Source organism: Harpia harpyja, chromosome 3 (assembly GCF_026419915.1).
Source record: "Harpia harpyja isolate bHarHar1 chromosome 3, bHarHar1 primary haplotype, whole genome shotgun sequence".
Taxonomy (NCBI): Eukaryota; Metazoa; Chordata; class Aves; order Accipitriformes; family Accipitridae; genus Harpia; species Harpia harpyja.
Genome location: NC_068942.1, coordinates 5739333 through 5751657, shown reverse-complemented (window position 1 = coordinate 5751657; position 12325 = coordinate 5739333). Strand labels below are relative to the sequence as shown.

The 12325-nt window shown below is 44.7% G+C and overlaps 1 protein-coding gene across 1 annotated transcript in view; it reads left to right on the top strand.

Moving 5' to 3' along the window:
- The window catches only part of DCBLD1 (discoidin, CUB and LCCL domain containing 1), a 48942-nt gene extending 37959 nt beyond the window's left edge, over positions 1-10983 (top strand). Inside the window, exons 10-15 of the mRNA XM_052781233.1 lie at positions 1384-1531; positions 1620-1736; positions 3245-3335; positions 4361-4410; positions 5997-6116; positions 8616-10983. Coding sequence (XP_052637193.1) covers positions 1384-1531; positions 1620-1736; positions 3245-3335; positions 4361-4410; positions 5997-6116; positions 8616-9133 — 1044 coding nt within the window. The 3' untranslated portion in view covers positions 9134-10983. The remainder of the gene's footprint in view (positions 1-1383; positions 1532-1619; positions 1737-3244; positions 3336-4360; positions 4411-5996; positions 6117-8615) is intronic.
- The last annotated feature ends 1342 nt before the right edge of the window (positions 10984-12325 follow it).

Below are 12325 nucleotides of genomic sequence, written 5' to 3'. Positions count from 1 at the left end.
CAAGCGAAACAACCGACTCGGGTAAAAGCACAGTGCTGCTGGTGGAGCTGTGCCTGTGGACCCAGCTTCTGCTCGGGCTCTCTTACGGTCACCAGGGACTGCACCGCTCCCTGCCCCTTGCTGACACAAGTGGGCACAGCCTACGTCTGTTAGGATTTTAACTGAACGTAAAATAAATGCTCTTACACCAAAATACCTGTCCGCACAACAGCTTTCACAGACTCTGAGTGACTTTAACAAGTAACAGATGAAAGCAGTGCAGCTAGTTCCTGCAGACAAAGGATGTGCTGCACAGGTTTGTCTGACAACATTTTCCCCTGAAAACCTCATGTTTCCTTTCAAACAGAAAAAAGAAACCCCAAAGCCCCCCTCCCTGCTCCCCCAGCGTTCAAAGTCAGACCTTCACTCATCATTTCTGAGGGAGCTCAGCTTGGCCCAGGATAAGGCTCTACCCGGTCCTCAGTCCTGACGGCAGTTTTTAAAAACTTGGTAGAGCTGTAGAGAGATTTCCTACTAGCTCCGATTTTCTTATCTTGTATGGCAAGGAATTTCACTGCGCAACGTTAACTGGTTTAATATTTTTCAAATGTTAAACTGGGGGGGTGTTGGCCCAACAAGTGACAAATCAACCTAGTAGTGGCTGAGCTGTGAAGGCTGTTTAAAATCTGTGGGTTTGCAGTTTTCCACAATGACTTGTTATATACAAATAATCTTACTAAATTATTATATATGATCTTAGTTTCAGCTAAGGTGCATGACAAAACCTGTCCCATCAAAACCCCATGTGGCCTAGCATTTTATCTAAGATATACTGAGCTCACTTCCCTACCTCATCGGGCTTTTAAGTTCTCCTAGATCATGCTGAAGCATCTCCGAGAACTAATTTTGCAAGGACTACTGTTCTGCACACGGGCTGAACTGATTCTGGGAAATACAGAAAAGGAGACACAACCATGTAGTTAATAATCACTCCTCAAGCTTGATACAGAAAACTGACCATTTTACTAAAATATCTAGAAATATTTCACTTCAATTTTTTCTTTTTACGTTTTTATCCCCTGTTGCCCAAGTAAGGGTGCTGCAGTGCTATTAAATCAAAAATGATATCATTATACCAGCATACATTAACTAGAAATTACACAGCATTGAAACAGAGTGATAATCTTTCTTCTCTGAGCTAACAGCAAAATGTGATATCTGTCAGAACTAAAAAGATTATTTCTTTCTGGAGGTCTCAATTCCAGAAATCTTGTGGCTGCATCCCAGATTATCAATATATTTTAGTTTTAGGATAATGACAAAGTTTGAAGTTGGATATCAGGAGTACTTTGAAGAAAGAGACTTTTAAAACGGAGCAAACAACGTGCTTACGTTTCATTGCAGGTATTCCAAGGCAACTCCAACTCCGGTGACATAGTACGCAATAACTTCATCCCTCCGATAGTGGCCCGCTACGTGCGAATTATCCCTCAAACTTGGAACCAAAGAATAGCACTGAAGCTTGAGCTGATGGGTTGTCGAATAATGCAAGGTATGGGGTAAGCAGCACTCCCCGGGCACGGTGCTTCCAAAGCCCCTGTGCTACCACAGTGCCACTGATGCTCCCTTCTCTTTTGCAGCTAATAGTTCATTTACGCATTCAATGTGGCAGAAACCGAGTCAGAGCACGGAAACCTCCCTTGGAAAGGAAGACAGGACTGTTACGGAGCCCATCCCATCGGAAGAAACTAACTTGGGTAATGCTACCTAGCACTGCACTTTCTCTAGGATGCATCATGTCTTCAGCCCAGCCTGAGGGAACTTTAAGCTCTCTCACAAACCAAAACTTTTATTTTCCCTTCAGACTTGATTAAAGGTTAACGATGGAGAGAAGAGGGAGGAGCATAGGTTCTTTCTGTCTTAAGGCACAGAAAGAGATGGAAAGCCTTAGTTTTCCTTGATGTGAGAAACATCAGGCTTTGGTTTCCCTGTCATATTGCTTTATTTGCCATGCTTGGTAGGTGGCTCAAGGGACTATACTGAGCACTCATCAGCATATTTTGGAGGAGCTCTTCCTCACCCTCTTCCTATATTTTATAATTTTTGTAATACGTGAGGCAGTGGTCTCACAAAAATTACCTTCTCTCTACACAACCATGACTCCTCCCAGAGCAGGTCCCCAGCTCTAAGCAGCATACAGTAGTGCACGGTTGCGTAACTAAACACTTCTCCATAATGCCTGTGTTCATGGGGGCTCAGACAACCTTCGTTTGCATACTTCTCCCTGAATTTGCAGTCTTCATCCTTCAATGTTGTGGAGCCAACTTCTTAGATCTTAAAAAGCAAACAAACAAAATTTGTTGCTTATACCGAATGTTTAGTGGACGCATAGCCAGGCAGGAATTACCAGACCCACTACACCAAATGCTGCTACCCATTAGGTAGCTGATAGTTGTAGGAATGTCTCTGTAAAAAAAAAACCTGGTTATAAGAAGCAATCACTGTAAGAAAAAAAGCTCCTCTAAAACTGCATTGCTCTTGCCAAGAGCAAGCTCAGTTCATCTGTGCAGCGGTATGGGTAAATTGTATCCATGTTCACTGAAAATGAAATCTACTGAGATTTCATCTGCTAAATTGTAAATACCCTGTGGACACGTGTACTACCTTATTCTCACAGCCTGGTAAGTGTCTGTAGGAATAGCAAATGGTGCACTCCTGACACAAGAGCCACCCCACTGCTAATTTTCAAATCCCTGCACTAAACCATGTTGTGTTAGAATTTACCAGGGGCTAAGCAGGTTTTTCCCTAGCTCCACTCCTGGAAACCTTTGAACTATTTTGACTGAAATGTTTCAACCGGTTCAGTGTGAGCCAGATACTTGGCATGTAAAATTGCAGCCTCATTTGGCAGTTTTATAAGCAACTGAAAACAGAGTGAGTAAGTGGCTTTTTAAAAGTTACCTAAAAATAAGGCAATAAGAAGGAAGTGCTCTTTGTAAGTAAGCATATAGCAGTTAAGTCAAGTGTCAGCCTTGAGAAAGTATATGTAACTCTTTCATCTCAACACTGTTCCACATAGGTACATGGCAACCAAGTATGGCTGAGGAATGGTCTTGCAGTTTTATAGTCCTACATTTTCATGCTCTCTTACAAGGAGCATTCCTGCAAGATTATCTGCCTTTTGCTGTATTCTCTGTAGTAAAAATTACCAGCTTCAGAGTAATTTGCCTTTTAAACTTTTATCCTTTTTTTTTTTCTCATGCAGGCTTAAAGCTTACAGCTATAATTGTCCCTGTCCTCATCGTGCTGTGTCTGTTCCTGTTCTCTGGAATTTGTATCTGTGCAGCCCTACGCAAGTAAGATACTGGCTTTTGTCATAGGAGGCATTTGTGGCTACCTAGCTAGCACGTCCAACTACGTGGCCTCTTTCAGAGCCTCTTTACCAGGGAGCTAGAAATTGATCCTGGTCGGCAGTCTTCCTTTTAAGTAGACCTCAAGTCGTGTCTCTGTAAATTGTATTTCTTACTGTACGTCTCCCCTAGCCGGACAAAAATGAAGGTAGAGCAGGTCAGAACTGCACACCCCAATTTACAGTCCAATATAACTAGCTGTTCTCTTCAGCCTACATATACCCACAAATACTAAGGTGTAAAGCAATCGAAGACAGAATAGTTTCCACACCAAACCAAGTAAAGATTCGGTGAAGGGAGGATTTGAGCTATCTATCTGGATCATTCGCTTTTATTTCCCTCCTGTTGTGTTTCTGCTTCCCAGTCCTGTAAGTCAGAGCACTTAACCTAGCAGGCTGAAAGCAGAGCCCAGGTGTAAGGAGTTGCACACATACACTGGTAAGCAGCTAAACCCAAGACACTTCATTTCACAATGGAAGCAGCACTGCTAACTGATTCTTGCTAGATGTCCATTGGTATGAACCTGCACTTCCAGAGCCTGGAAATGCTTCTGTCAGCCCATGGGTATTTGGAAGTATAAGCAATGCTCTGGTGATGTTGCTCCATCGCTAGCGGTACCCAGCTCTGCCCCAGACTCCCAGTAAACGTATAAACTAGCCAAAGAATTCAGAAGAGCAGACACAAAACATAACCTAGGGTGACACATATAGACATGGACACATCAAATCGATGAGCGCCAGACACAAGAAATTTGAACACCAGCACTCACAACTTGCATATAGATGGGGAAAAACGAAACGGCAAAACGCTGGTTTGCATACCTTACGTTCTAGTAAACACCAGCCTCTAAGAACTCAAAGTGAAGCGTCGTCCTCAGCTGCTAAAGACAAAGGCTCTCTCTGCTGGAGCTAAGGCATGAAGCTGAAATGCTGTGAGTGCAGATGTTTATAAATGCTTTCTTCTCCCTGCAGGCGAGAAGCCAAAGGACTTTCTTACGGATTATCCGGTGCTCAGAAATCAGGTTAGTGGAGAATCATGCACCTTGTCCTGTCCTGTCCATTGAGCCGACAGGAAGGGGTTTATGCAACTAAGCATGAAATGTTTATGAAATAGCATCCACGTTTCCTCTTTCAAATTCACCTCTTCATACAAGGGAAACGGCAAACGATAGTTCCACTCGTGTCATCCTAGCACAGTGCCCAAAGAAACAATATAATTTGGTTTCTATGACAGAAAGGCAATTAGCAAAAGATCTGTTATACAGAGTGCATAAATTAGCATGTAAGAGTGCTCCCAGGTGCCCTCCCTTTCCTTCCCTCCTCCAAAATACCTATTTTGCAGAAAACGGCTGCTTTCCTTTTCTCTTCCCCACAGCAGAGGGGATTGCCTTTCTCTAAGAGAGCAAGGGCTAATAATTTTTTATGGCTTTAATATTTCCATCTCGCTGCCCTGCCTGGTTGGGACTGTATTTGTAAAGCCTAACAATACTGAATTGTACTTTGTGTGTAAAATCTGAATATAGGGGATTGGCTTGAGGACTCTGCTTTAGGAGATGCCTGCAAAACCCCGGTGAAGTGTATTCTTTGTCTTACTCAAGAATGCTTTCTAGAGTGCGGTCTCCCGTCAGATTGGAAGTTGGGGTTTAGCTGTTTTTCCTGGCCAACCAACTCTATAGAGGAATATCCTTCTGAATTGCGGCTTTCCATAAAAAAAGAAACCACTAAGCAATTCACATGTCTCTTGACAAGTGCCTTGCAATAGCTCAGCTCCGAAATTTCATCCCTCAGCAGATGCTGACGTCAGTGAAAGGAATGCTGTTACCCACTGCAGCTTGCCCTCATTAGAAAATTAATTTGTACTTAACATCATATTTGCTAATATGATTTTTCAAGGTCACATCATAATCCTTTCTCACTTGCTAATGAGGACAAATCCCAAGAAATGGGAGATAGCCTCTTACCCAGTCAGTTCATCATTGCGTGCGTGCTTCATAAATCAAGCTCCTAAGCCCTCGTGACCCAGGCTTGGGACTTAGAAAGCTGGGAGCTGAACCCAACTCTCCACAGACCTCCTGTCGCAGGCTCCAGGCAAGTGCCTGACACTGTGGATTTTTTCTTTTCTGTCTGACAAGGATGTTGTGAGAACAAACTAATTGACGAGTGCAGGTGCTCAGATATCAAGGAAATGGAAGCCATACTAGTCTACTGAAAAAAAGAAATTTTAAACATTATTTTTGCCACATACGCAATGGCAAAACATGTAACTGATTTAAAGCTGGTATTTTTCTGATACACTTTAAGGCATCACTGCAGACACCTACAGTGTTTGAGCCCTTCTTGCCAAGAAAATCCTCTATAAAGTTTTGTTTTCACTTGGAAATCCCAGTTGATGATTCACTTTTTCCCTTTCACCCTCCAAATTTAGGGGGCTTTTTTTTTACAAACAGCCCATTTTAGTCTTGTTTTTTAACAAGAAAAGCTTGTTAACAAGCTGCTGTTAATATATTGACAGCAATGAGTACACCAAAAGTTAAACTTTCTGGTAAGTCTTCTGATTGTGAGTATTTAACTTGCTGCTAAGCCTTCTATTTTTATATCTTTATCATAGGTTGTTGGAAACAAATCAAGCAGCCCTTCACCAGACATCAGTCAACTGAATTTACCATCAGCTATAATAATGAGAAGGAGACACCTCAAAAACTAGATCTGGTCACCAGTGACATGGCAGGTAACATGCGATGGATTCATTTTGCTCTGCACGCAGAGCAGGTAACAGGGAGAGGGATGGGCCGGCAATGCTACAAGCTCCAGCTCTCATGCAAGCTGAAGCCCAGGAACAGATTTATCTGTGTTCATCCCAGACGTACAGTGAAGCAGCTAAATCTATTAGGGGAAAAAAGACTGCTATATTGGAAATTTTTTCTTGGAGTTGTTGGGAAGGATTTCCTGACTCCGCAATAGTTACGAGCTGAAGGTAACTGTGGAAGGCACTCAGGCATGGATGCACTGCAAGAATGTGCCTAGGATAGGACAGTTTGGCTTTGCTGACTAATTTTCGTGTTTTGATTTAAACACAAATGTCTCTGGAAATGGAACAAAACATAATGCCCCCTGCTGCTGAGCAAATAGAAAAATTGCTTAGTTGGTTTGTGGTGGGATTTCACGCCCAGCTGGAAGTTGTGCTGAGATCGCTGTGCAGCTTTCCTGGTGCCCGAACTATTTTGGAGACGAGGCCCCCTGAAGTGGAAGCAGGTAGATGAGATAGAAGGAAAAAAACAACCACAGTGCTTCTCTCCTGTGCTACCTTGGCTCCAGGTCACTGTTTGGATAGAGCAAATCCCCGCATCAGTACTATTTGCATCCCAAAGGGATGGTTTTTTAATTCATCCTCTTAGCACATCTTATCCCTGCCTAGTTTAGTCTGTCTGGAGAGGCTAGTGAGACCAGCCATTTCATGGGATCAGTGATCAGCAATCTTCCAGAAAGATTAATTTGCCGTTTCCAGCCTCCAGACCTTGGAAATTCCTTAGAATTTCTCCAGTGCATTTGGCAAACACATTTAAAAAACAAATGGATGGTTACTGTAATTCCATATGGTGCTACCCTGGATATCTTTCAAAGATGGTTTCAATCCTTTTCAGAAACTTTCAATATAAATATGCAGAGACCTATAAAGCAGTTTTATTTCATGAAGGAAAGGGAGTGAATAAAGGTTGCTCACAAATCACAGTTATCTGGCCCCCCTGGCCATGTCTGGGGAGCCTCTGCTCTCTCTGTCCTCCACTCCTGCCATGTTTGTGGGAAGTCTTAACTCTCAGCCCGGCCAGGCAGCTCCCCAGCCTTAGCATTTCACCTACAGTCTCCTTAAAAATAAGAAACACAAAATAAAAATCTTAACGCAGCCCAGAAATGTGCCATTTAAGAATTTAATCGCAGAGAGCACGCAACTTGCATATAGCTTAACATGCTACATGAAATTCCCTCCCCTCGAATCCCCAGCTGCCTGCTGGTTCCCAAAGGCAACCAGGAGCAAGTCGAGATGCTTCATCCTGGGCGAGGGAGATTGTTGGGGATGGCGGCAGCGACGCTGGGGAGAGCTGCACCACTTACTTAGTGAAATATCATAACACCTTCACCCTACATGCTGAAGTTTGGGACGTAGCCAGGAACTGCCAAAAAGATTCACAGGACATATGGGATCGAATTCGACGCTCATGTCAGATGAACCACGATGCCAGAACAGAAACTGAGCTAACTTCTTCGCGCCTGCATCAAAACATGATACTTTAGCAGTGTCATTTACTAGAGCTGTTCAGGCCACCGTATGCATCCGTAAGAGATTGTCACTAGCACCAAAGTGAGAAAGCTAGAACGCTGAATTTTCTCATAATAGTTTTACTGGATTTCTTTGAAAACCCTTTTAGTCCAGATCTCCTTCTTACACGGCAGCCTGGCATCTGCCTCGACTAGAGGTGCAACCACCACGCTTCTTGAGGCCGCGTTTCCTCCATCTGGCTCCTTGCTCCTGCTCGGGCCGTTTGCCCATCCCCAGCTCTGTCCCCCTTGACCGGGAGGACCGCCCGGTTCCCCCGGCAGCGCCGGTCCCGCTTCTCCTCCCACGGCTCGTCCCCCCTCGCGCGCCCGCAGCAGTGCTGAGCTGGCTTAGCGCGTTTCACACTTCCCTTGACTCTCTTGGCTGCTGTTCCGCCTAACTTCATCCTTCCTGTCACTCAGCTACTGCGAGATGCCTTTTAAATAAAGCCAGCGCTTGGTCAGGCTCGTTAAGAATCCTCCAGGCATTTTAATTATTCCAAAAGTGGAACACTTGTTTTAGAGAACTTCTCCTTTGTGGATCTTCGTGCAATGTCCTTTGTCCAGTTTGTTGCTAATATTTTGTCGACTTCTCTCTTTTTTTAGGGCTTTTGAGTGTACTCCAGAAATGATGTTAATTCATTTGGGTGGGTAGGTGGGGAAAGGGAGGGAGGCAGTAGGAAAAGAGGTGGCAGGTTGGAGTTCCTCCGTGGAAGAGCAACCTTCTGCAACGCTTGCTCACTGAAGGAGGTTACAGGACCAGCATTGGGGAAAGGTTTCCTCACACCCCTGATAACCACGCGTTTGATACAATAACCGAGCCATTTTTCAACATGAAATACCTATCTATGCATAAGTATTACATACATAAAATAACCAATCTATGCCTTATTGAGCAGTTCATGCTTCCTTTTAGATTATCAGCAGCCTCTCATGATCGGGACTGGGACGGTAACACGGAAAGGATCTACTTTTCGACCCATGGACACCAAAGACGAGGGAAGAAGGGGGAGTTCAGAGTTCGAAAATCACTACCACTGTCCGCACAGAGCTAACCGGCACGAATACGCTCTGCCCCTGACCAGCCAAGAGCCCGAATATGCCACCCCCATCATAGAGCGGCACGTAACAAGAGAAAATAATTACCCCTCTGAAAACGGCTACAACGTACCTGTTGTCTCATCTCAGAAACACTCCCTTTCTGCCGGCAGCTTCTCTAGTTCATGTAAGACCGATAACAGGAACGGAGACTATCAGACGCCCCAGAGTGTCATAAACTACGACAAACCCAAAGTTAACGGTGTTCTGACCTCCGTGAGCTACAGCACGGACTACCAGAAACCTCAGCCCACCGCCCTCGGGAGCGAGGGTTACTCAACGCCCAGAGACTGCCTAAAACCAATAAGCCAGACAGCAATGACAGCTCTCTTGTGATCTGCCGAGCAGGAGAGACGCGGTGCGCAGGAACGTCGCTGCACAGCTTTCTGAAGCGAAAACAGAGTTTGGAGGGACTCTGCTGTGGGAGGCAGAAGGCAAACAAGCCCTGTGTACATAATATTGCAGTCTTGCTGGGTTCTGACATCTGAAGAAAGCATATGCTGTTTATCGCTGTTTATAGCAAGAGAGATGTTATCAGTGAAGACTGTACATCTTATTTTCTGTAACTGATCTCAGTGCTCCATTTGTAATGTGTGCAATTTGTACATAGCTTTTATTTAAGGAGAATTTCTTAAGTTTCCTTTTCACCTGGGGGATTGAAAGGATTGCAGAAAAGCCTATTTAAGAAAAACGGGCCTCCTTCTCCGTCTTTATTTTACCTGCTGTTGTACTGGCAGCTGTAAATGGTGTATTTTACGGTTGTGGTCATTAATCTCCTTTCCTATGATAACTGAAGATAGTGCATCACTGTAGTTCTTACTGGGAGGGTAGAAGAAGTAAAACTACTTGAAGCATAATGTACACAAGAGAAGGCAGCTGAGCATTTAAATACTGTGCTCAAATCCACCTTCCCGGCTGCTTTTTTAGCAGCAATTCTTACATGCTTGAGTTTGACCTAGCATATGAGCTGAGCCTGTCTAACTTGCTATTCACATTAGAAACAGATAGAAAGGCTGAAACCAGTTTTGGGTTCAAGTCATGGTGATCACTCTGCAATAGAAAAAACAACAAACAACAAACCCAACACCTGTCAGGCTGGTTTTTTTTCCAGGAAATGTGTGTGGAACCAAAATGTGAATTTACAGCTGAGAATCAAATCCCGTTCAAGCCCTAGCTGATGCTTTTGCTGCTAACCTATAAGGAAATTTGTTCCTTGGCACAAAGCAGCAAACTTCCTGAATTCTTCGTTGCTCCACTAGGTATTTTTCTGTCTTACAAGTTTAGCGTAACATTTCTATTTGAAATATTTTGACTGAGTAAAACACAGTGTGTGTATGGCTTACTGTTGCAGTTAAATTTGCAAGACAGCAGATCAGCACAGTTGTTTTCAAATAGTTTTTCTTTTGCAGCTAACGTTACCCTTAATTCTGTTTTTGGACAAACTTGAAAAAGCGTGGGGATAGGTGCAATGTATCGCACAGTAGCTGGCTCCTCTTTCAGCAGAGGCGTTGTTGAAGCGAAACAGCTTCTGGTAGCGACTGGGACCGTCCGCTGCTGTTCTACCTGCGGTGCTTCGAGCGTCACTTTGAATTCGAAAGCTTGTCCTAAATCGTCAAGAAGCAATATACTTCTGGGAAGGAAGAATGGTGCTATATTTAAAGCACAAGGTTGGGAAACGAGACTAGTAAAACCTGAGCTCTGGGAAAGTTGCTATCTGAAGGCCCTCCGTTTCCTTGCGTGTAAACTGGCAATAATTTGCAAAGGATGCAGCAAAGATTTGTGGTCTGTTTGCAAAGTGCTTTCAGATCCTTGGGTGGAAAGCGCTGTCAGAGTACAGACTAGTTGCAGCGATACTACTCAAAACTATTGCTAACTCCAGCCATATCCGACCTCAAGGCAAGCTCTTGGTGGGTTCTTTGCAAACGCTTGTTTTGTGGCCTCAGTGGTACCGTTCCCTCACGCTGCCACACCGTGCATTTGATTCCCGTGCAAAGAAGAAAGAGTCAAGGTAACCTCGTAGCCTTCCTGTGTTTGCTGTCAATACAGTTTCTGTGAAATGTCTAAAACACCTCAGGTCCTGAAGTGAAACAGCAGCAGCCTGTTTGTTAGACCGAGCTGGGCGGTGTTGTTTACCTTCCGTTGTTTACATGTCTGTGTAAATAAAGAACACTGGTATTTGTAAATCAGTCAGACAGGCCTGCTACTTAACTCGGTGACTTGATCACTGCTGCACGCCCACTCTCATCACATATCCCGCAGGGTGAGAAAGAAGCGTTCCTTACGCCCTGCAAAAGTGCCAGTTGCGCTGCTGCAATTCACAGTCCCAGTGTGACGGGCTAAAAAAAGATTCTCTCAGTGCCCCATTTAGCCTGGCTTTTCTGTCCATAAGCTCTAGAGAAGAAGCACCCACCAACACGCTGCTGGATGCGTATAATTGAGGAAGGGATGAGGATGCCCTCCTGATGAGCCTGAAACCAATACTCCACCCACACAGCTAATTAGCCCGACTTGTCACTTTACAAACAAGCAGTGTTCAGTAATCAGGGCTACTCCCCACCTAACGAGGCACCTAGGAAATGCTGCAGCACAACCGGACCAGGCAGCAGATGACGCTGCTTCTATTATAATAATCTTTTTGCATGCCACTACCACGTGCTTTGCGCATCTGCAGCATGCTGCAAGTGTCAAAGGGTTCTTGGTAGCATGCACCCATTTCTGCCGCCGTTCAAACCCATCTTAACACAGCTGGTTTAGCCTAATGAAAAGTTGGGTCTCAGTTTGCACCTTGCCTCCATCCTGTGCCTCCCCTCCCCAAGAAGACCCTGCAAAGCTGCAGAAAGATGGCTTAAAATAAATCCCCGAACATCTCCATCCTCCCTGTGTCACAGTGGCCCAGTGCTGATGGGGACGGAGGCAGCGCAGCAGCTCTAGTCGCTCACAGCTCCTGGTCACTGCTATGGTGCTTCGCAGTTCACATCTGAGTGACTGCTGAGGGCGGTTAACATCAAAAGCCTTGAGTTTCTCCACCTTGGCCTGGGAAATAGGAAGTTTCTAGTGACCCCAGCAGCAGATATGCAAGGGAACTTCCTACCTGTGTAGTCTCTCTATCCTGATGGTGGTGGAGATACTAAATCCTGGTATAGGAAGGAAAGGGGACTGCCTGAATCTTCCCAGTGGTAGTGGCTCATCCTCATGCTCATCCTCTGAATGGCTTCTCACATGCTGGTACATCAAACTCCAGCTTGTTCTCACCATCAAAACCAGTCACAGGTATAAGACAGGCAGCCTTATCAAACATCACACATTTGAAAATCTTCCTTCCACAGTGAACGTTAGAGCATGCACCATTTTGAGACATTTGCACACTTGGAAGGGCTGCATTAGCGCTGGGTCTCTCTCCAACATCTCTAGAGATTTTGTGAGAGCAGAGTCTGACCCTCTGGTCGATGGAGACTTCCAATAGCGTTTCTGTACCAAACTTCTTTCCTGAGCAGGCACTCCCAGTAGGCTGGAACAGTAAAACCAAGC